The 21,876-nt window shown below is 42.4% G+C and overlaps 1 protein-coding gene and 1 long non-coding RNA gene across 2 annotated transcripts; one reads left to right on the top strand and one right to left on the bottom strand.

Annotated features, from left to right (window-relative positions):
• The first annotated feature begins 3,120 nt into the window (after positions 1-3,120).
• FAS (Fas cell surface death receptor) lies at positions 3,121-16,099 on the top strand. Its single transcript, XM_066191247.1, has 9 exons — positions 3,121-3,253; positions 9,464-9,611; positions 10,179-10,313; positions 12,246-12,354; positions 12,861-12,925; positions 13,264-13,341; positions 13,470-13,540; positions 14,021-14,045; positions 14,862-16,099. Exons 1-9 carry the CDS (start codon positions 3,197-3,199, stop codon positions 15,275-15,277), a joined length of 1,104 nt encoding a protein of 367 aa, XP_066047344.1. The 5' UTR covers positions 3,121-3,196; the 3' UTR covers positions 15,278-16,099.
• LOC136293991 (uncharacterized) lies at positions 6,226-21,579 on the bottom strand. Its single transcript, XR_010722282.1, has 5 exons — positions 21,367-21,579; positions 18,253-18,402; positions 13,861-13,926; positions 11,475-11,571; positions 6,226-7,289 (listed from the first exon to the last, which is right to left on the bottom strand). It is a non-coding gene; the product is annotated as an uncharacterized lncRNA (long non-coding RNA).
• Positions 21,580-21,876: the final 297 nt, after the last annotated feature.

The following is a 21,876-nucleotide window of genomic DNA, read 5'->3' as shown; positions in this document are numbered from 1 at the left end:
CAATCATCAGGTGTCAGAATCTGGCCACACCACATTGCAACAAACAGCCAATAGTTACAGTGGTTACAGACCTTCTCTGCCCTACGAGACCATAATGCAAAGAGTGGAGCAAGGCCACTGTTCTAATGTTTCACAGGAGATCTGGAAAACAGTACAACCATCATAAAACTGTACTGAGTAAGAGATGATTATTTAAAGACTGAAGCCACTCTGATCATTTCCCAATAGTGCTGGCTGATGCCTGTGACATGAGTCACATCGCTGAAGAGGTTTGAATCAAAGATGAAAGAGATACAATCGAGCTGCATGAGTAATGGATCACTCCCTCTAGTACTTGAACAAAAAAGTCAAAAGTAGGTTGGTTGTTTTTGAACATATATGAGGGAGAGGAGAGGCAGAACAGGAAAGCAAAATAAAACAAAAGACAGAAACTGAAACAAACAAACCAAAAAAACAAATCAACAACGGTCTTGTAATGTGTATTTTAGGTCAAAGGAGAATTTAAGTTTGATGGAACTATTTTGGTTAAGTTATACTACACGATTAATCTAATTGCCCAATCTTAGTACAAAAGAACTGCTCAAGATTACCAATATGCCAAAACAAAACTAAACCAAATATTTAAAAAATTAAAAATATCTAATAATTTAACAGAGAAAAATGTAGTAGAAAGCAAGTCAGATCCTATGCTTCCTCCCCCATTGTTTTCCTTCTGGAATATAAATGTGCATTCAATATTCTGAGGTGAGACCAATCCAATGCACAGTGCTGTGGGCCCTCAATTACATTTTATTTCACCTTGACAAATTTTTCTTCACCTGGGAGACTACCTAAGTAAACCTTCTCAAAAAATTAGCAATCCATAATGTCATAATACACCAACAGAGCCAGGTTCTTTAGGTGCAAGCAGTTTTCTGGAGAGGGAAGAAAAGGTTTGATGCCAGTTAAGGTGTGAATAAAGATTCCAGCTCAGAAATACTAAATGCAAGAATACTGTCACCATGTGTGTCCAAAATTATTCCTTGGGTGGTTTTGCACAGAACAGAATTTCCTATGACAAGCATACATGTGTAGATATAGGACAACAATTTCAAGGGAAAAAAAGAAACTAAACACACACAAATCAAATCGTCACAGTAAAAAAAAAAAAAAGAAATTCAAAAATTTCACTTTAATTCCAGAATCTTACATTTTTAAAGGTGGAATTGCAAAGGAGCTGAAAAGTGTGTGTTAACAGTTCCTCGAGTTACATCCCACCCCAGTCTGATCCCTGTTCCCAGATCAGGCGAGGCACAAGGCCATCTGCTGGCAGAGACATACTGCAGAGCCTGTACTGCTCAGCAGGCCGCTGCTCACACCTGAATTAAGCTTTAAAAGGGTAAAAAAGAGTCAACACTGCCACTTTTACCAGCCAAAAAGATGCTGCTGCAACACAAGGAACAGAGCAAAGACGAAAACATTGGCCTTATAGTCCTCACTGATACCAACTCAGAAGAGTCAAACAACAAAAAGTCCTCCAAACACGTTTCTCTTTCTTCATTATATATATAAAAAACCCACACAACTGCAATTACTAACTACATAAGGTATGACTTCGAGTCACGTGCAGACACTGTTGTTTTGACATGAATCTAGTGGCTTCTCAAACGTCTCTCAAATCTCCCTACCCAAGACAAAAACACTCCACCGCAAAGCAGCTACACGCACACAGTCACACTCGGGGGGCAGGGAGCAGTGCAAACCACATGCACCTAATAGACTCGAGTGAAGGTATCAGATAAATAGCGCCAGAGGCACACGGAGGTGTCACTGAACCCTGAGCAATGCCTGCTGAGGGCCCAGCCACATCAGGTTTTGATTTTAGGACAAAACACAGTCCTTTCAAGTGATGGGTTTTGGAAAGAATTCTACCAAGCTTTCTGCTGCAGCAACAATCCAGATCCGGACAACATTGCTTGCAGTCCCTACTCCACCCCTACCCGCACGCAAATTTCCGCTAAAATTAGCAGCCTCATAGACATGCTGATTTGGGTTTGCACGGTAGGAACTAGAGACGTGTAACCCAGGCACTGCACCCAAGAGAGATGCCTCTCATTCGTTATACTTCCATACTGGGAAGGCAAAAAGTTGATTGTTCAAGGGTACTCAAAGGCAGCATCTCTAAAAATGTGTCAGCACTACCTTAGGGTTTATCCGGAAGTGGTTAAAAAGCCTGAAGTATTTAAAACAGTAGCTATTTCTTGTTGATGTTATGGACTGCAGCTAAGAGCCATAACAGCAGAAAAGTTGAAGGGTTTTTGAAAATCTGAGTCATAAACCACTGAAAAATGGTGTTTAAAATGAAAATGCCACCTCGATTGCAACCATGGTTCTCCCAAGGCAATGGAATCATGTCAAAACCTGAAAGCTCAAAACACCTATCGGTAACTGACGCCATCACGTCATTTCTAGCTCTGCAAAGAAGGCCAGACTACCAGCATTTCAAACCACTGAAAGCTTGCAGGAAAAACACAAGAAGTGACTGGAGATGAATAGAAAACAGAAGTCACGGGCTTGAGCAACCTTTTCAATAAGATAGCAAAGAGCAGTACTGCTTGCTATAGTGAGTTTAGCCTGCTCTGAGCGCCGGCTCCATTCTACCCGTCCGGGACTGCCTGTCCCAAGCCTACCCTTGGCAGCGCTACCAAAGCAGAGTTTCTGCCCTCGGTGGGGAGGCAATCGCCCCGCCCAGCACCCGAAGCACAGGAATCGAATGCCTCATGCCTCATTCCCAGCACTAAGGCTGTTGGTGGGTGACCTCGGGGCCGAGCCTGGCATCCACGAGCTGCAGAGCTTGGGTCTCCCCGACCAAGCACCACGATCCCCGCGACGCCCGGCACAGCCGAGCGGAAGCTCCGCGCCCTCGCTCCCTGTCACCGCGGGGCGCTGAGCACGGGGCTGTCCCGCCGGTGTCTGCGGCTGGCCCGGCGGCCGGAGCCCCTGCCCGGGGCCGGATCGCCGTGCCCGGGCTCCCGCTGGCCCCAGCCAGCCCCGGCCCGGCTCGGCCCGCCCGGGCCCTGCCGAGCCGCTCCGTGCCGGGGGCGGGCCGGGGCGGGCCGCGCTGTGTTTGCTAACATGGGAGGAGCCGGCCGTGCAGGGTGAGGGCAGCTCCGGCTGTCCCGCCGGAAGGTGCGGGGCAGCCCTGGGCAGCGGCGGCATGGCGAAGGTGCGGGACAGCGGCGGCGTGGCCTGGGGGCTCATTGCCCTGCTCCTCGTAAGTGTCCGCCGAGCGGGGCAGCGGGCGGGCGGCGGGGCCAGCCCCGGCCGGGACAGCGGGGCCGGGCGGGCACGAGGAGTGCGGCGCCGCCGGGCGAGGAGCGCTGCCCGGTTGCTGCTCGCCACCGGCCGTGACAAACTCGTTACCGACGTTTCAGTCAATTCGTCAGGCCATGTCTTAAGTGGAAAAAACTCAACTTCAAGTTCAGGCATTTCTAAAGGGTGTTAAGCGCGTGTTGTGTAAAAGAGGACGGAAGAAAAGGGGGATGGATGCAGGTGGCTGCCGGGTCGTGAGCTGTGGGTGGGCTCCGCGGGTCCGCAGCCACCCACAGCGGCCGGGGACGCGGGCCAGGCAGGTGGAGAGTCCCCGCTCTGCCAGCGGGGAGCTGCGGGACTTGCCCGGGGTAAAACCGGGCCGGGTGGGAGCCGACCTGCACTCCACCTCAGCGGATCCCTGACAGCGAGCTGGGAAAGCAGCAGAAAAGCAAATACCTGCGGGGGAGGAGTTTGAACCACTATGACAGTGACCCACGAGAAGCTGGAGGAACAGTCAGTCATAGCCTGGAGTCGGTGAGCAGCATTTACTGGAAGCAATAGGGCAAGGCCTTTCCTTCTTGTCTGAATCATGCCCTGTGCATGTCCCTGTAGCTTCTGAGAGCTTCTGAGAGCTTCTCCCTCTCACAGTAGAGTTACCTTCACAAAGATCCATTGTGAAGCAGGAAAAGTAAGGAAGTGTCAGTGGCCAGCGCAGGGATCTCCACTGGTACAGGTGCGTTACGCCAAAGGGCTGCAGTGGCAGGAAGCTCCAGGGCAGGACACCGAGGGAGATCTGGGGATGTGTGGGTGCCCTGGCTCGGCCTGCACTCTGCTAGAGCTCCCCGAGGCAGCCCTGCTCCCCGAGCCCAGGGCTTCGGAGGGGACATGAGGCAGGTGGTGGCAGTGAGCCCCTGCCGAGCCGCCGCCTGCCTGGCAGTGTGGCTGCAGTACACATTGCCTCCCCAGCCCCAAGTCTCCCGTTTCAGAGACAACTCACTGGAGCTGACCTATGAAGTCTCATCACAATGTGGTTTTATTGCTAACAAACCCAGTTTGTTCTGCGGTTTGTCAGGTTAAAATCACGTCTTAATATATAAACCACTCAAATTGTGATCTGATTAACTGCATAACAAGCAGTAAATTATTTGAAGTATTTCAGAGAGCTCTATCCATGCCCCTGCACAAATCATCAAAGCATAATTAAATACAAAGATGCATTTTCATCTGCTGACGGAAGTGTCTATTACCTGTGCCTGTACAGGGGCAGCCAACTAGTGACGGAAATGTCAGTGTAGCTCAGTATATAGGAACTATTCAGAATATATATTAAGATTAAAAATACTTTCTTTATAACACTGCTTCAGAGAATATATAATTTCTGTTCTTATTTTCCAATTGTTTCTGAATTTCAGTATACCTTAGAAAGACTCTAGCATTCCCACATTAATTTCTGTTTTTAAAAAGTTAATTGTTTTTATTAGCATCTTGTTTCACTACTTAAAAAATAGTAAACCTGGTCAGAGTTTGGCATATTATTTGGTTAAACCAGAACATGAAAACAGTTTGTTGAATGAGACCTCAGTTTTGCAAGGAACTCCATGCCGCACTCAAGTAAAAGAAGATTTAGGCATAGTCATGCAAAAATAGCAATGGTCTATGAAGTTAGAAAACATCTGAGTTCTCCATGTAGAAAAAGCTACAAAACCATGTACCACTGAGAGACACACTTTTTTCGGTTTAGAGACAAATTTTAGGAGAAAATACTCTGGAATGAACGCTTCCTCTTAAGAGAAGGGCCCCAATAATCCCTTTTTGCCAATGAGAAAAATTAATACTAGGTGGTGAAAGTGAAAAAAAGCCCCCTGTTTATTAACAAAGCAAGATACCCACAAGGCACAGGAAAGAAAAAAAAATTGAACTTTATACTCCATGCCCCCTACACAGCCTGGAGGCAAGCATGGTGGCTGCTCCCTTTGTCTCAGGAAAGGAAAGAAAAAAATCCACACAACAGCTCAGGTAAAAAGTAGATAGGAACCTGTTGAGTTTCTGGTGTTGGTGTGCTCCTCACAGCAGGCAAAACTGGTGGGTTTTAGTGTCCTCTCTTTTGCTGGCCCGGGTCTTTCCCACCACCCCCATAGGCTCCTTGGACTGCAAGCCAAAAACAGTTAAAGTGGAAAAAAAAACCAAAAAGAACCCAAAAAGAAGCAACTGAAGGGTCTCTGCTGGAGTCCAGGGAAAAAGGTGGGGAAGGATAAAGAAAAGCTTCTTGGCTAAGCAAGCAAGAATACAGATCGAAGAAAGGAACTAACAATCCCAGTCGCAGCCCAAAGCACACCAGAGTTTGAACCGAGCCCGTGCTGGGGGTTCCCAGGCTCCAGCCCCACCTCCTGGTTCATCTTAAACCATTCCTGGGCATACAGCAGGAAATTAGGGAATAAATACCATCATAAAATCACCTCAAGACAGCATTCTAAGGAATAGGCCAGAGAGTGAACTGTTATGTAAATATTTTGTAATTGTGATATGACAACAGAGCAGGCAGTTTTCTGGAAGTTCAGAAGACATACCTTTGAAAATAGGGCTCCTAAATTACTGCATTGATCTTTCTTCCTCATATCATGGAAAACTAATACGCACATTTACATGTACATGCATAAACAGCCATAAAATGATGGGATGATGCAAGACTCAAGTGGAAAGTATAAGGGCCCCAGTTCTGGAAACATGTCTGTGCATGTTCTCACAGTAACCACCTTTATCTTTGCAGTAACTCACTGAACAAAGAGAAAGTCATAAGAAAACCATTTTGTGTTACAGAAGGAAAAGGGGGAGAGTTGCTAGATTTCTATCTGTTCAGCTTAGGCTCAACAAAGTGAGGTGAGAGCTATTAATATCACTCCAAACTCTCCAAATAGTGTTTACTAGGTGCTCAGTAGTACAATACTTCTAAAAAGCAAAACCCAGCAAAATAACCAATCATACAACTCCCAGCCCCAATATGTTGTTGCAATTTGCATGTGAGTCAGATGAGTTTGTAAGGGTAGTGGATTGAATTTGGACAGTGAGTGTTTTAAGGTGCTGGACAGTCTGGGGCCATTTGCTCTCACAGGCACTAAACACACACATTACCCTTGGAATTTAGGAAGCTCAGGATGCTTCTAGTTGTGGGGAAATACCAAGCCCATTGCTGGGTTTTAAAAAACGGAACTGGATTATTTTTGTTCTTTTTATAAATGATTTTAGAATGTGAAATACTATGTTTAGAGGTTATTTTGGTGCTAACTATGAGATTCAGCCCTGGTGGATGGGAGAAAAAAAAAGAGTTGGAGGAAAAATGATAATGGAGGTTTTGGAAGCAGAAATTTCTTCTCACAGGGAAAGAATTGGAGTAGAGAATCCTCTTAAGATTACTTCTTGATTGAAATTATTCTTTTAAAAGGCCATCCTGACAGAGTTAATACAAGGGAGTTTAATTACAGAGAAAAGCATATTAAAATTGAGCTGGTTCTAGCAACTCAACTTTCACAAGGCAAAAAAAAGCAAGAAAAATCCCCCCTCCTCCTTTTTTAACACATAGAAAGGCCCTGATGAGCTCATGCACCTTGGTCCATGTAACAAATGTGGAATGGAAAAAAAAAAAGGCCATGTTCTGTTGCCATCAGTCTTCTCATTCATCAGCATTTATAGATCAGAAATGGGATAATTGGCTTACTAAAAGTAAAATGTATTATAAAGATAACAAGAGAAAACAGACTTCTTTTTTTTTTTTCTTTTTCCTCAGGGTTAACATTGTAAAGTTTTTAAAAGTCCTGTATGCAAATTACATGTTCACACACTTCCAAAGCTGAGATTGCATACCTGTAAGATGTGTCTTCCAGAAGCTTTTCAGCTGAAATAGATTGACATGTTATGAAGAATACTTAGAGGAAAAACTGGAGGCCTGAGAATCCCAAAATGACACAAGTCTTCAAAGAAATTGAAGTTCTTGTCACCGTGCCCTGGAAATGCAGATGAAAACAGGTTTCATGAAAGTGTCCTCAGCGAATACCTGTTGGTGAAAGCATTTTGGAGGACTCTGTTGGAATGAAGGAGAGGGAGTAGGTAGAAAAATCTTTTCATTGTCTGGGCAATGCAAATGCAGAGAAACCAGAAAATTTGGGCTCATATGATAATTTTAATGGATTCTGCTAAGGAGAGATGTCCCCAGCTGATTGATCTTATTCCCATTGACTTAGTGCAATCTAACTCTTCAGTTTAGATATGAAAACTATTTTTCTTTAGGTTGAGAAAGTTAAATGAGAGCCTCTGTGAGTCATTCTAGGTTGAAAACATACAACCACTGCTTGAGTGTACACGTCATTAAAAAGCACCTATCATCCCTGCCTGTATAAAAGCCCCTAAACTGCTTCTTTTCTGATATTAGTGTTTACTGCTCTGTGACAACAGAAAAAGCAACTAAGGTGTGCACAGGAAGCTAAATGACTGTTGACTCTATTCTGGGTTTTTTTTCTTCCTATAAGACACACTAACATTTGTAAATAGCAAATGGATTGCTTTTAAGAGGGTGCCAATCAAGGAGTAAAAAAATAGTTGGAAAAAATTAGGGTGTTGCTTTAAAAAAAGTCTTCATTGTTTTATCATTATTCCTTCTACAGGAAGACATTGTAAGACATCCCTGCAAGCAGAACCAGTGTAGGTATTTGGTGCTGCTTAAGTGTCAGATTCTGAGAAGTGATCCCCACTTCTTGTAAGTGTACCAGGAAGTTCATCTCCGTGAGCAGGAGCAGAGGGCATCTGACTAAAAATGTTATGTTTCTGTACCCCCTCATACAGCATCGCTCATTTTTATAAACCCATAAACAAGAGGCAGAGAGCTTTCTTCGTGTGAGGGAACACGTCTCTGCACACACTATGTTTGCAGGCATTTGGTAAAATCAGCAAAGTTTTACTGGCATTGGTAATTTAGAAATCTGTTTCATTCTTTGGTTATGTCCTATTTCCTGCATGACTCCCTGGACATTTTCTTCATACTGCTTTAGGAAAAAAAAACCAAACCAGACTGGTCATACATCCCTGACTGTATTTTAGTAATTATTTTTAATCTGGACTTTCTAATCCAGTCTTTAGTGGGACAGTTCTCCTAGGCAAAAGGAAAACAAATCACATTAATTCGACATATCTATTTGAAAGCTTCTGTGGAGACTTTAATTTTTTAACATCATTACACTGGGATTTAGAGGAGAGCACCTTGAAAGCTTTGGCAGCAAAGGAAGAGAGAACACCAAAGAGGCTGAGCATCCATACCCAGATTCCTCCAGTGCTAATTATGCTTTCAGCTGCTGGAGCTTCACCTCCAGGTGCAAAGAAAGGCCTTCTTAATTTCAGGCAGTAACTAATACTATCTACATTTTAAACAACCACTAAGGAAATAAAATTCTTTCCACCTTCTCACTTGTGAATAGACTAGAGGATCAAAAGAAGTGGCTACCTGTGGAAGGCAATGGTCTTACTGGTTACATCAGCTGGTTTGCAACAGATAACACTTCCTTCACTTCAGAGCCCGGTTTAATATCCAAAATGATTTTTCAGTAATTTAACATAAAGAGATTTTTACATCTAACTGAAATTATGGTCAGCATCCATAACTCCATTTATATAGATTTCTGATATTTAGTGCATGCAGAGTAAATACAGAATTCCCCAGAAAATGTTGCTGAGAAGAAGGCAAACTATACCAGATTTATCCTTGTCATTCTTTCTCCTTCTTGCAAATTAATAAAATACCCATGGTTTGGCCTCTGGCCCACAATGCTTTATTATCATCCTGAAAAGAGGCAGGGCAGGGACCACTAGTCCTGCCTAATGACAGAAATAAAAACAAGCAAATAAAAAACCCCACGCACTATGCAATTTAATTTGACCGTGCAAAAAATTCTAAGAAATGGATCTATTGTAAATTAATTTGGAAGGAGAATGTCTGTAGTGGTAGGGTTCATGGTTTTAATATGGGCCCTGTATGTCCATTAAATCTAAAGTAATGAACAATTTTAGTATGGGAGTGAATATCAATATATTTAGTTATCGAGTAACACTATTAATGTGACTCTGCTAATACTAAAACACACCTACCGTCCTAAACGGTTTTTTTGTCTAATTTTCTGTTCTCTCCTAGGTGGATGTCCTAATTATTGAAACACAGTGCAAAAATGATACTGAAGCTGTGAAAACATACAAAAGGAGGATAATTTCCAGGAGGGAAGTTAACTGCAATGAGGATGAATACAAGTTAGATACTCAGTGCTGCAAGAAATGTAAAAGTGGTGAGTGTGATTTTAAGACTGTGTTGAGAAGTCATTAACAGGGGTCACCACAGCATGCACAATTGCTTTGTGCTGGGATACTGAAGTGGCATGAGGTGGTTTCCTGGATGCAGTGCTTCATTCCAGATGTATCTTTTTTGTCACAGGACATAAGCCACTTCAGAGATATTTCTTGAGCTCAGTGCACCAGTAACTTCTCACTACAGAGAGTAGTTCTCTCACAAGACGCTCATTACAAAAGAACCAAGAATTAGCATACACATACTTGAAAGAGGTTGAAAAAGTGAAAACACATGCTTTTGCCTACAAGATTCCATACATTCATGGGTTTTCCAATTTTTCATGTTCAGTTTTGTTTGGTGTATTCTCCTTCAGTATTAAATTGGAGGAGGAGTGGGGATAATCAAATGTTATGTATACTACATTCCTGAAGTGCATCTACACATGCACAAAGAATATACATCCCATATTTGGAATCAAAAAGTATTAGGGATTAAAAATGAGATTCTGATGTTAGTTTTAGAGCTGGTGGCTTCTCTCTAAAATGTTGGTTTTCTGTCTCTACAGGTTTTGTTAAAAATGTCAGCTGCCCAACAGATATTATCAAACATTGTGTTCCATGTGAGAAAGGAAAGGAATTCATGAATCACCCCAACGACTTGGAGAAGTGTAGGAGATGCAAATCGTGTGACAGCGAATTTGGTATGTCTATAGAAATAGCAACTGTAGCAATGACTCTTCTTTTGTACAGGATTTCACTGAAAGGTCTCCACATTACCTTAATTGTGGTTAGCATGTAGATTCAAAACTTTTAGTGGTAGAATATGAATGAATTTGTAAGAAAGTAATAAGTTTATCCTCCAGTTCCCTTTCATCAAGCACAAAGTAGGAAGAAAAATAGTTGGTCCATTATTCCTCCTTATATCTACCTTTGTTTAGCCAGTCTTTGCAAAGCAGACACTGTACAAAGTGCCTAGAGCCGAAGAAGGCAAGTTCTCCCTCTTCTTCACCCTCTGTTTAAAAGAGAGGTGTAAGAAATAATGATGGTTTCTTTTGTAGTCTTTCACATAATAATATTATTTAAAATTGATTGCTGTCTTTTGAAACACTCAGGATGCTGTGTGGAATGCATGTGTAGGACTGTAAGGCAATCCCTCCAGGGGCAGACCAGTGGCCCACCTACCCCAGTATTCTGCATTCAGCAGTGGAGGCAAGAGGGGCTATTTAGAGATAACACAAAGAAACCTGTCTGCTTTCTGTGGTCTGTTCGCTGCAGTTTATCAGCATCCACAACTGAGGGAAAGGACATGAGAAGATCTTTACCTACCTAGTAATTTCAGTGTCTATTTATGAGCCCTTTGTTCATGAACCTGCTGGGTGACAGCAGAAATTCACTACTTGTTGTATAAATACCCATTACAGATTTTTTTTTTTCTTAATTCTTTAAACTTATCTCCTACCAGTTTCACCAGGTGTCCTGTGGATCTGCTTTACTTGGATTTAGGGAATGATAGTTCTTCGTTCCTCATACCCAAAATCAAGTGTAGTGAATGGAGAGATAGTTCTCAACTCCAGTGTGGTTGTACTCAGATCGCCTGTTGGCATATCAATCTCTGGTGCTCTCTCCTTCCTTTGCAACCTCAATATGGATAGAAAACTTTCCTCTCATTTGCTACTATAATAAGCATTTTTGCATGGGTGATGAAATTGGTAAGAGTGAAACAATATTAAATATATTAGTGTCACAATTTTTTAAAGTGAAGGGAGGAGAAGGGTAATGGGATGGCTAGTCACAATGTTCCATGGACAATAATGTAGTTGAAGAGAAGTCAGTAAACTGACAATAGGCAAGAGGAAAATTACCACTGAAGTTCCATGTGAGCCATTCTTATGATCATTCATGTTCGCTATTTCCATCAGTTACTTCAGCACTGGTTTCACAGTAGAGCTTTATCAAATTCTGAAACATAAAGTAGTTTCAAATTACAGCAAGAAACTGAATGTAGTAACTCAAAAAATTGTTCTATTTTTATATGCCTATGAAAATAGCTTTCATAGTAGGTAGGTACAGTAATTTTTAATGCAGAAGTATTTTTTTCATAGATGGAGATAGTATCATCGTATAAACTGAGGATAGGAGAAAATTAATAATTTGTTTTGATTCTTAAGAAGAATACGTGACATGGATATGTTAGCCAAAAAAGAGAGAGTGGAATTCCTCATCATTGGAGGTCTTCAAGAAAAGGTAAAACTTGTTGTCTGTCAGGGAGTGCAAAGAACCCATCTCCATTATCAAGTGAGGAGATTGGCTGTGTGATCCTCTGAGTTTACTTCTGGCTTTACACTTCTGAATGGGAAAAAGAAGCTGGGATTTGGCTGTGCTGAATGAGTCCTCTTCTGGCAGGAACTGTATTGTGTGTTTTCTGAGCTCTCCTCCAGCAGAGGTCTCTCGAACAGCTCCATATTCCCAGTTCTGTGTCAGCCCAGCTCCTTAGAAAAGCCCTGTGTGTGTATTATAAAGTAAAGCCTTGCTAGTGCCAGCAGAGGTGGAGCTAGCAGCAAGTCTGAGGACAAGACTTCGTGAGTAGAAGCCTGCTTTTTCAAAATAATACACTTTAAGAAATCTATTTTTAGGTTTGGAGGTTGTAAAGAACTGTACCCCAGAAGAGGACACACAATGTGCCTGTGCGAAGAATTATTATTGCAGTCCTGCAGGATGTGACAATTGCATTCAATGTACCACGTAAGTTTATGCCTTCATCACTACATATGAACTTGTTAATATGTAATCACATTTTTTTCTAGCTGGTTTCAAGACAGAGGCTAAGGTAATCTGTAACCTCGGGGAAAGCATTTGTACCTGAGCTGACTGAGTTCAGTCAACTCAGTTTGCAGCCATGAAGACTTTCCAAAGGCATGCAGAAAAACCTATAGATCCACTGAGTCTGTATGTGCTTTTCAAAAAGTGTAATAAAGTATCTGAGCTTTCCTGTTGTCTTTGTGTAATCTAGTGTTACACTGAAAGATAATTTCATATGTTTTCCCACTGCCATAAAGTTACATGCTATTTTCATACCTATTAAATTCCAAACCCCAAGAGCAGGGATTTGGAATATGAAAGCAGCAGATTTATCAGCAAAATATTTCATATTTTGCTGATAAAACATCTTAGAAGATTTTGATTTGCTCTCTTAACAGCTTAAGAGAGAAAAAAATCCCCTAATAATTTTGTGTTCATGTTTTCTGCAGATGTGAAAGTGGTGTAATTGAAAAACAATGTACTTCAGCTTCAGACACTGTATGCGGAATGAAAGGTACCATTTTAAAACGTAGCAAGGTCCATCACATGCTGTATTTTGAGAGGCAATTGCAATTGTCCTGTTCTACACACTGGCCATAATGATTCCTGACGGCTCAGGGCATTAGTCCTACTGGGCCCTGTACTGACCTGCAGAGTATGATTTTCCCCTTATCACTGTGCTCCTTTTGAAGGGCAGCTCACGATAGGTATGTCTTTAATGTATTTGGCTTTTGTTGTTAGGAAACAACAGGAGAGCTTTTAAAATCTGACACAGTCTGTTTAAAATCTGGTGTGCTGCTGTATTGCATTTCTTGAGTTAACTTTTGTGTAAATTTTCCAATGTTCCAACAGAACCAGCAACGCTATGGTGGGTCATTGGTTCAGTAGTTTTGGTAGCACTACTAGCAATACCTGGAACATTATACTGGCGTAAGTAGTTCCCTAATTATACTCTGAATGAGATATTCAGATGCTTATTCAAATACAATTTTATATTCTTGGAGTCCAAAGGAGAGATATCCTGCCCTGGATTTAAAAAATGCTTTTTTTTGTTTCAGGCAAGAAAAAACAGAAGGGTCTTACAATCAATGAGCGCCCAAGTGACAGAGTTTACAAACCAAAGCCTTGTGTAAGTATTGTTGCTTTGATCATAAAAATCTCAGCTTTATGCAAAGAACCTTTTTTCCATTTAAATTGCACTGGGTCTCCCCAAACATTTATGTGCCTCTCTTCTATGACATGAATGAAGTAAATTTCACCACAAGGACTCTTTTGGGAGAAGTGAGAGAAACCTTGTAGTTACTTCTTCAGGATTGTTGGAATGCTTCCTAAGTCACATGATCACAATCAAAACTTCATAAATCATCAGGCCTCCACCAACTCAGGATATTCCTGTCCTCATGCATAATTTTAGGCAATAGCAGTTGTGAGGTGATTCCCCAAACTTACCCAAGTCGAAAGAGGTCTCTGTCTGGTCTGACTCACTCACTCATAAAACAGGAATCATGAAGAAAACTGAAAAAATTTAAAGAAGTATAATGAAATGTAGTTATCCTCTTATATATCCGCTTGTTCCTACTTATTTCTCTCTTGCTTTTTTTGTTTCCAGGAAAATGTACCTCTCATAGACACAGGTAAGAGACTAGTAATTTCTCAAAACTCAGTAGAAAGAAAAAACATAGATACAGATACGTAAGTCCTAAACTGAAAAAAAAAAAAAAAAAGTATTTTTGTGTAGACTTTGCCACTGTCCAGACCTGTTGTTCCAGCACAAAAGTGAACACTTACTAAAGAAGTATCAGTTCATATAATGCTCATCAAGGCCCTTGGTAGCACCATGGAAGTCTTGCCTCAGGAGGAATTTCTGTTGTAGAGGGAGCAATTACTCATTGTCTACAAGCGAATTTCAGTTCTACATGTGGTACAGGCACTAGGAAACAGCAAACTGTGTTTCTATAACCATGGATAATTATGATAAGGGAGCAGTCCCACAGTGGGATTGAAGATTCACAAATCTGCATTATGTTCAGAGGCAAATCCACAGGAGTGATACACAACAGGACAAATGTAAGCTCCAAGACTGTATCACAGCAGTCCTGTTTCAGGACCTCTCCCTGTGCTATTTTGAGAAAAAACGGGTACGTGAGAGGTGACCACACTTCAATGATAAAGAAGGACAGAACAGATTACAGAGGGAACTGATACCCTGTTTTAGGTGGTAGGAAGCAATGCGGATGCAAGCCTAAATCTTTGAAATACATAGCATTTGGCAGGGACATGTAAAAACAGACCTGCCATGTATTGTAAAAAATCACACATAAACCATACTGAGTCACAAATACCTGAAACTTAATCTGGTTTGGATAAGAGAAGTATCAAATTTGAGTGAAGATGATAAAACCCAGTAAGATAAAAGTGCCAGGTGCATTCATTTCCTTTCACACTCCTAGATGCTGACCTGAGCAGCCACATTCCTGGTATTGTGGCAGAGATGGAACTCAGAGAAGTCAAGAAATTTGTTCGTCACCACCATATATCAGAACCTGCCATAGACCAAAGCATTCAGGATTGTCTTGGTGATACATCTGAACAGAAGATTAGGCTGTTTCAAGCCTGGTATCAAAGCCATGGGATGAAGGGAGCCTATGGAACCCTAATAAGCAGCCTAAGAGAGTTAAAAATGTGTGCTATAGCTGATAAAATTGAGAAAAAACTGAAGGCAGCTGTTTCCAGCTCTCAGGAAGGGGAACAGTCTAATAATCCTGACACTGAGCAAAGCAAATCTTGCAGTCAAGAGGGTAGAAATTCTTGCAATGATAGTGCTGAGCTAAGTAAAGCCTATATTGGTAGTTTGGAAGAGACCTAGCACAGAGTAATTTGAAAATTATTTCTGAATATTTTTCTAATATAAAAAACAGAGCTTTAAATAACTTTTTCACTGGCAGCTCTGATTGAATTCAAGTAAGTTATTATATGCAAAAGCAATAATTACAAACTTTTTAGCATACCTTTCCTTTAAAAAAAGTTTTAGCCTTTTTTGGTTGTTAAGGACTGGAAAAAGTTTTATGACCTGTTTACTAAAAGGTGCAATATAAGATTCCAGCTATAGGATTCATTACAAGAGGAAAAAAGTTAATCATTATTTGAAGAAAAGGTATGGTTTAAATGCATGGTCCTGCATTATTTAATGAATATAGGGTTTTGCTTACATTAAAAATTTAGGACGTTCCTTTTTTTGAAGGGAAAACTCTGGTGTTGTGAGTCTAGAAAGTGTACCAGAAAACTTGAAAAAACTTGAAAAAAACTTTCATCACTTGAAAAAAAAGGTTTCCTGCCTTACACCTGATTAATTTGAAATATAGGGGTTGCTGTGTAGATCTACTCTGCTGCAAATCCAGTTTTCCATCTTTTATGAAAGCACTGTGTATGTATGGAGTTTTGTATATGTGTGCATGTTTTCTATGCAAAAAGCTCCCAGTTCTAGGTAAAAATTATTGTCTCTGCTGTTCTCAGCAGTGTTTGTAAGCCTCTTCTCATGTTAGAACCCTTCAAGGAAATAGGAGGTGAAGGGTTAGCAGCACAACAGAACCATCATTTCTGAAAGGCAACTTTCAGAGTGTATGAAGGTTTTCTAATGCAGAAACTGATACAATGAAAGCATCTTTTTCATTAAAAAAAATCTGCATAATACATGACTTCTGTCTTTCTTATCATGCAATATATAGATGTCATGGTTAGGTTTGCTTTTACTCAGGTTAGCAAATCAGAATAAAGGAGATCATTCTCATTAAATGATCTTTCCTTTCATTTTTCTTTCCTTACCCTTCTGTCATCACAAAGTGCAGAGGACTCAGCTCCTAAATTCAAAGGACCGGTATAGTGCTGGCAGCTTTGCTGTGAGGCCTTTCCCTCTTACACACCCATTTGTGCAAATCTCACAAAGTCTTTCAATGGAAGGGGACACTTCGCTGGAAAGGTTTGATTTTTCCAGGTTACACAGTAAGAAAGATGGTTTTCTTTGGCTCTGTCATCAGTTCCCTAGAGTAAACCTCCAGCCAGTACCAGGACTCAGCCAAAACAGGAAGAGACCTACCCAGGCTTGCTCTCGCCTGCCCACCAGCATGTGGGTGTGTGGGGTAGGGTCCCAAGGCTGCCACCAGACCACAGGACCTGGAAGGGGCAAGGTAGGACTGGCCACAGGGTGCCAGAGGCTGGCAATCAACCCCTGCCAGTGCTGGGTACCCACAGCCATGTGGAATTCCTCCAAAATGCCATATAGCTGGAAGTGAGGTACCTGGGAAGGCAGTGCATGGCCTTTGGACACAGCTAAAAATCTGTGTATGGCATCAAGCAGGAGCCTGAAAGGAAGGGCAGGACGTAGCTTTGAGCCCATTACATGTTTCATAGACTTGACCTGTAAAAGGTCTCAATGACACTGAGCATGTGTTGCCCAGGCCCAGTTTTTGGTGTGCAGCTCTTAAGCACCATCCATGCTAAGCACCCAGAAAAACATTCCACCCCACTTTGAAGCCTCTAACTGCATTTTCTAAGTGTCTAATCCACTACTACATTGCCAAAATCTCCACACTGTGCTGCTTTCCAAAGGAAAACCTTCAGGCTGCTGCAGTAAGATGGTTTAATAAACATGGGCCAAATTCTGCACCCATGGACTGATTAACACCTTGCACTTTATAAATGGCCTGTGTCTGTGCTATCTGTGCGCAGCTCTGACACAGTGTGACAATGTGTTGCTCCTTGTCCTGTTTTGGCCAGGATCCACATATATAAGAGAATAAAATACCTGCCTGTCAGAAAAGCAGCACAGCACTGGCTGTGCCATCTTCATAAGATGCAGTTGTGTAGTAGCACAGCCAAGACAAGAAGGAAGGAGAGCTCCATGCTCTCACAAGCCCTGGTAGATAGACTGCTCCCTATACCATGTCCCATCCAGGAAGGCATGAATGTATCTTAAAGCTGTGTTGGCAGAGGCTTGACTTCAGCTTTTTCTTCCCTTGGCTTCTGGCTTTGTCCCTGCAAGTGAAGCATCTGACCAGCAGAAATGAAGGTAGTCACCTCTCAGGGTTTCAGTGGAGCAGGGACTATAACCAATCTGAACTAGACTGATCTCAGAATGGACCCATGAAACCTCATTAATTTCTGACAGTGAAATAAAATTATAATTTTTTCTTTCATCACACTGGAATTCCCCAACCTCAGTATAAAAAGGATGGTTTGAAAAAAGTCCCTGAGCAATGAGTCACATTTTCTTTAGGAGAGGTCTACCAGGCTCAACTCAGACTGCCATTAACTGTGGTGATTAGCATACATCATAATTCTTTCTTAACTGGAACACTGTGCATCAAAAAGGAGGATTGATTATACTGTGCAGTTAGTTTTCCAAAGAAGTCTATGTGTGTCTACATTGCAGTCAGCAGTGCAGAGTAGAGCTGAAGCTTAGAGTACCTGGACCAGGGACTGAAAGCGATTTAGTTCTGCTGACCTGCAGTAGCACATCCAGATTTCTTTGCCTCCTGCTTCTGACATAACTTTCAAACTAGGGTTGTACAAGAAAAAAGAAACCGAAGCCAAAACTTCCCTCTTTCATGGAAACACAGCATCAGAAAAGCAAGTGAAAACTGAAACAGAAACTTGCCCAGGGAATGACTTGTCACCTTTTGAAAAGCAGATTACAAATGAAAAGTTGTCTCTTCAGAAAGCCAAAACTTTGCAGAACAATCCCATTTGTTATGCAAATAGTACACCCAAAACAATTGTTATTTTAAAATAACTACAATAGAAGAACATGAACATAGAAATAAAAGGCCAGAGGGATGATCTTACTTAAGTCCCCTGGCAAATTGAATGTGACCATGTGTGAGATGTTTGTTCAGAAATTCCAAGGGCTGTTTTGCTGTGCTCACCCACACCAGCTGCTCCTCCATGCTGCAAAATGTAGAGCAGTTACAGCTCCTCTGCAAGCAAACCAAACACCTGAAGAGGACAGAAACAAAATTAATATTACATTGTGGTACCAGAAGAACACATGAATGGTTAAAGACAGTTCCAGTATACAGGACTGCTGCAATATGAAATAAATTATTCTCAAAGCTGTTCTGCAGGCTGCCAGTTCTTGAAAAGATGTGTCTGAGAAATGAAGTGCTCAGTACAAAGAGTCTGAAATGTTTCTGCACAGATAGTATGACAAGCATATTAAAGTGTGAGAGAGCTCAGGCTTATTTCCTGTATGAAGGAGAGAAAAGGAAAACAATACCAACAAATTCCTGAGAAGAATAAAAGCATATTGGGAAAAGCCTTGGAGATAGGCAATTTTCCTGTTTTGAGGGAAGATAAAACCTCAAAACTCACATGCCTCTCTTACTGTTTGTCAATACTTTGATTCTGGACATCAAAGGGAAGCTTGCATTCCTGCTATCCCACTGCTAGTGAGAGCAAGTATACCCACCATGTGTATCTAGCCTCTAGCACTGAGCTGTGGTTGAGGATTCTGAGGGATGTGGGAACAATCACAAAACAATGTACTGTCAGGGTTTTCTGAAGAGCTTTTCAGTGGTTTTAGTTGAAATTCCCTTCCAAATTGAAAGCAAGATTTTTAAAGCTTTCAGAGTGCTAGAGAGCCTTTTCACTTTACAGAATGGTCTCTTGCTCCCCTGATTTACCAGCAACTGTGATAAAATGCAATTTATCATTTTCAGCCTAGTGGGAAATCGGCAAAAAAATGTCTGTGACCAAATGAATGTTGGAAAAATAGGTCCTGAACAAATACAGGAGAGGAGTAAGTGACAAAAAGCAGTGGCAGAAGGAAACCAAAGGCACAGACCTTGGAGAGACGGCACTAAGCATCCCACACCCCAGGGGCATGCGGAACACAGAGATCACTGACCCTGCCTCCCACATCTTCCCACAGTGGTGTCTGTATGACTGGCTGTCTGTAGGACAGGATAGATCTACCTGTATGTGTGTCTTTGGGATATGAACAAGAAACTGAGGAAACAGAAGTACCCAGTTTTGTTTCCTGCATATTTATCCTACAGTCGGTGATAGGATTGGTACATTCTCCAGATTATCAATATCTGAAGATTTATGTTTCTTGGTCTTTTTCTAGTCCTTCCTTAAAACTACATGAAGATCCCTCTCCAGGCTTATCTCTGGGATAGCTGAAGCTGCAGGAAATGTTTTATGATACTCCTCAAATTGCTGTGAAACACAGTGAGGCCCCTGGCATACCATTCTCTGTCGCTGTAGGGGCTGGCTGTGCCCTGGCACCTGGCTCTGCTGGGTAGGGACCACGGCTGTCACTGCAGCTCATGGGAAGGATGGCCATGATCTGAGCTGTCTCAAAGGGTCTTGAGGTTCCAGGTCTGTCTCTAAGATTCGAGGACAACACCTATTCCTGTACTATTCCTGAGGGAGTGGAGGGGCGACTAACTTCGTACCAGTGTCCCCTCATTTATCCAAGAATGAATAGCCATCACGAAATAACTCAGTATTTTTAAACTTCCCGGTCACATCTCTTCAGACTGAAATTCCTTTCAGCTTGTTTAACCGAGCAGGCTGGGCGGTGGGGGTTGTTTCGGGGCTGGCAGCAGAGGCTGCCCGGCCGGTGGCGGGGCACACAGGCTGTCCTTGCCTGTCTCCGCGGGCAGGTGGCAGCCTGTGCCCGCGCTGTCCCACGCGTGTCCCGCCTGCCGTCCCCAGGGCTGGCTCAGCGCCGGCAGCCAGCGCTGCCTCCCTCGCTGCCTCCCCGGCTCCTTGCCGGCCCTCCGGCTGTCCGCAGCTCGGGGATGGATTACTCCCAAGGGAAACGAGCTCGCACAGCAAGCGAGCCGCAGGCGGGCTGGACGGGGACACGAAGCCTCCCTCTGGCAGAGACGAGCCCGTCATGGTGCTGAGCCAACGCCAGCTCTGTTTTCGCCTGGGATCCCTCAAATCGTGTTCCACAAGACTTAAATTGACACCTACAGTGTCATAAAAACTCTGTGTGACAGGTTTTGTGCCACTCCCCGGGTCTGAGGATGAGCACAGCCTGACTCCCTTCCAGCAGCCCTGGGGTTAGGCGGCTCAAGGAAGTCCCACGCCGCGACGCCAAATTCCGCTGCAGCGCGGCGGATCACTCGGCATCGCTGGTTTTACATCTAATACCACATGGAAAAACGGTGTCATAACAGCACATCCAGGCTGCAAACCGAGCTCTCTGAAATCTGAAATTGGCACTGTGTCTGAAGTACGTGCTGCAGTACCTGTGCCAACATGAACGTGCATTGCCTTAATAAATATTCACTAATAAATTAAATCAGTTCAGACCTAGACATTCACTTTGATTCTAACTTACACAGCTGCCAAAATACAATGAAAGGTAGGTGTTAGCAATGCCTGTGAAAGCCTAAGGAAGACAGGATGGCTGTCCTGAAGTTTGGCCTTCTGAAGGGTAGTCTTTGTATCACCATAATTAAGTGAAAAAACAACTGGTGAAGCTGAGGGAGAAGAAGGAGTGGGTGGTAATAGTTTAGAGGCTTTTTGGAGGAACTGGCTTATGAATAATACCCTTAATTACTGCAACATGCTATTATAAATGGTCTTGTCTTCTTTCTTTTCCAGGCTCATAAGTTAGCCTATCATTTTAAATAACTATACATTAAATGCAGTCTTGACTTTTTTTCTAGCTACATAAATGCTGGGAATAACCACCTCATGGAGTTTGTTGCCAAGACTTTTTTTTTTAATCTTACAAAATCTATGACTGTTGCTTCCATCAGAAAAACTGGAACAACTATGACTTCTTGAAAATATATAATCATGTACCAAGAGACCTCAGATACACTGGCATAAGGAACCCATAGAGTAGAGAGCATCCCATAAAGCTGCTATAAGGAAAGCAATGAGCGATCTTACTCAATGCCACCGAAATCAGATTAGGTTACATGGACAGGTACTCACAGGCAGCCTTCAGGGAGCTGAGGACAAGCAGTCTGATGAACAGCTACATTAGCAAGTGCTTCCAAGGATTCCTGAGCTGTGGCCCCACTGCAGGGTCCCTGGGGCCAATGACTGAGGTTCATTTACATTTATCAAGTGATCCAGGGAATACACACTGTAGGGAACAGCAAAATGCCTGGAAAACTCGTGGGTTTATATGTCCTCTTATCATTGCTTGCCCTTACAACTGTAAGGCTATTAACCTGCTGTCAATGCAGCTTTTTAAGGTCTCTTCTTATTTCTAAGTGGGAACAGATGAGTAAACTAATGAGCTGGAATATGGGGGCTGGACACAAGATAAAAGATCTGTTCTGTGTAAGTCAACAGTCTTTCAGAGACCAGCTTCATCCTCCCTCATCCAAAGACATTCCTACACAATCACAATAAAAATGCACAGATCTTCCAGGAACTGCTGTTTTCAACATCCTCTAACTCATCCAGCTATAAACCAACCACCAACAGAACATCCAA

This window comes from Chamaea fasciata, unplaced genomic scaffold (assembly GCF_029207755.1).
Source record: "Chamaea fasciata isolate MVZ Bird 193981 ecotype frontalis unplaced genomic scaffold, bChaFas1.0.hap1 SCAF_9, whole genome shotgun sequence".
Taxonomy (NCBI): Eukaryota; Metazoa; Chordata; class Aves; order Passeriformes; family Sylviidae; genus Chamaea; species Chamaea fasciata.
The sequence above is the reverse complement of the archived record's forward strand: the minus strand, read 5'-3'. Positions and strand labels throughout refer to the sequence as shown.

What these genes read in the sequence shown, in the direction of transcription:
- FAS (XM_066191247.1), top strand. Translation starts at nt 3,197, where the DNA reads ATGGCGAAGGTGCGGGACAGCGGCGGCGTGGCCTGGGGGCTCATTGCC. An exon ending in GGCTCATTGCCCTGCTCCTC is followed by an intron (nt 3,254 to 9,463) that starts GTAAGTGTCCGC and finishes GTTCTCTCCTAG; the next exon opens with GTGGATGTCCTAATTATTGA. An exon ending in TTTACAAACCAAAGCCTTGT is followed by an intron (nt 13,541 to 14,020) that starts GTAAGTATTGTT and finishes TTTTGTTTCCAG; the next exon opens with GAAAATGTACCTCTCATAGA.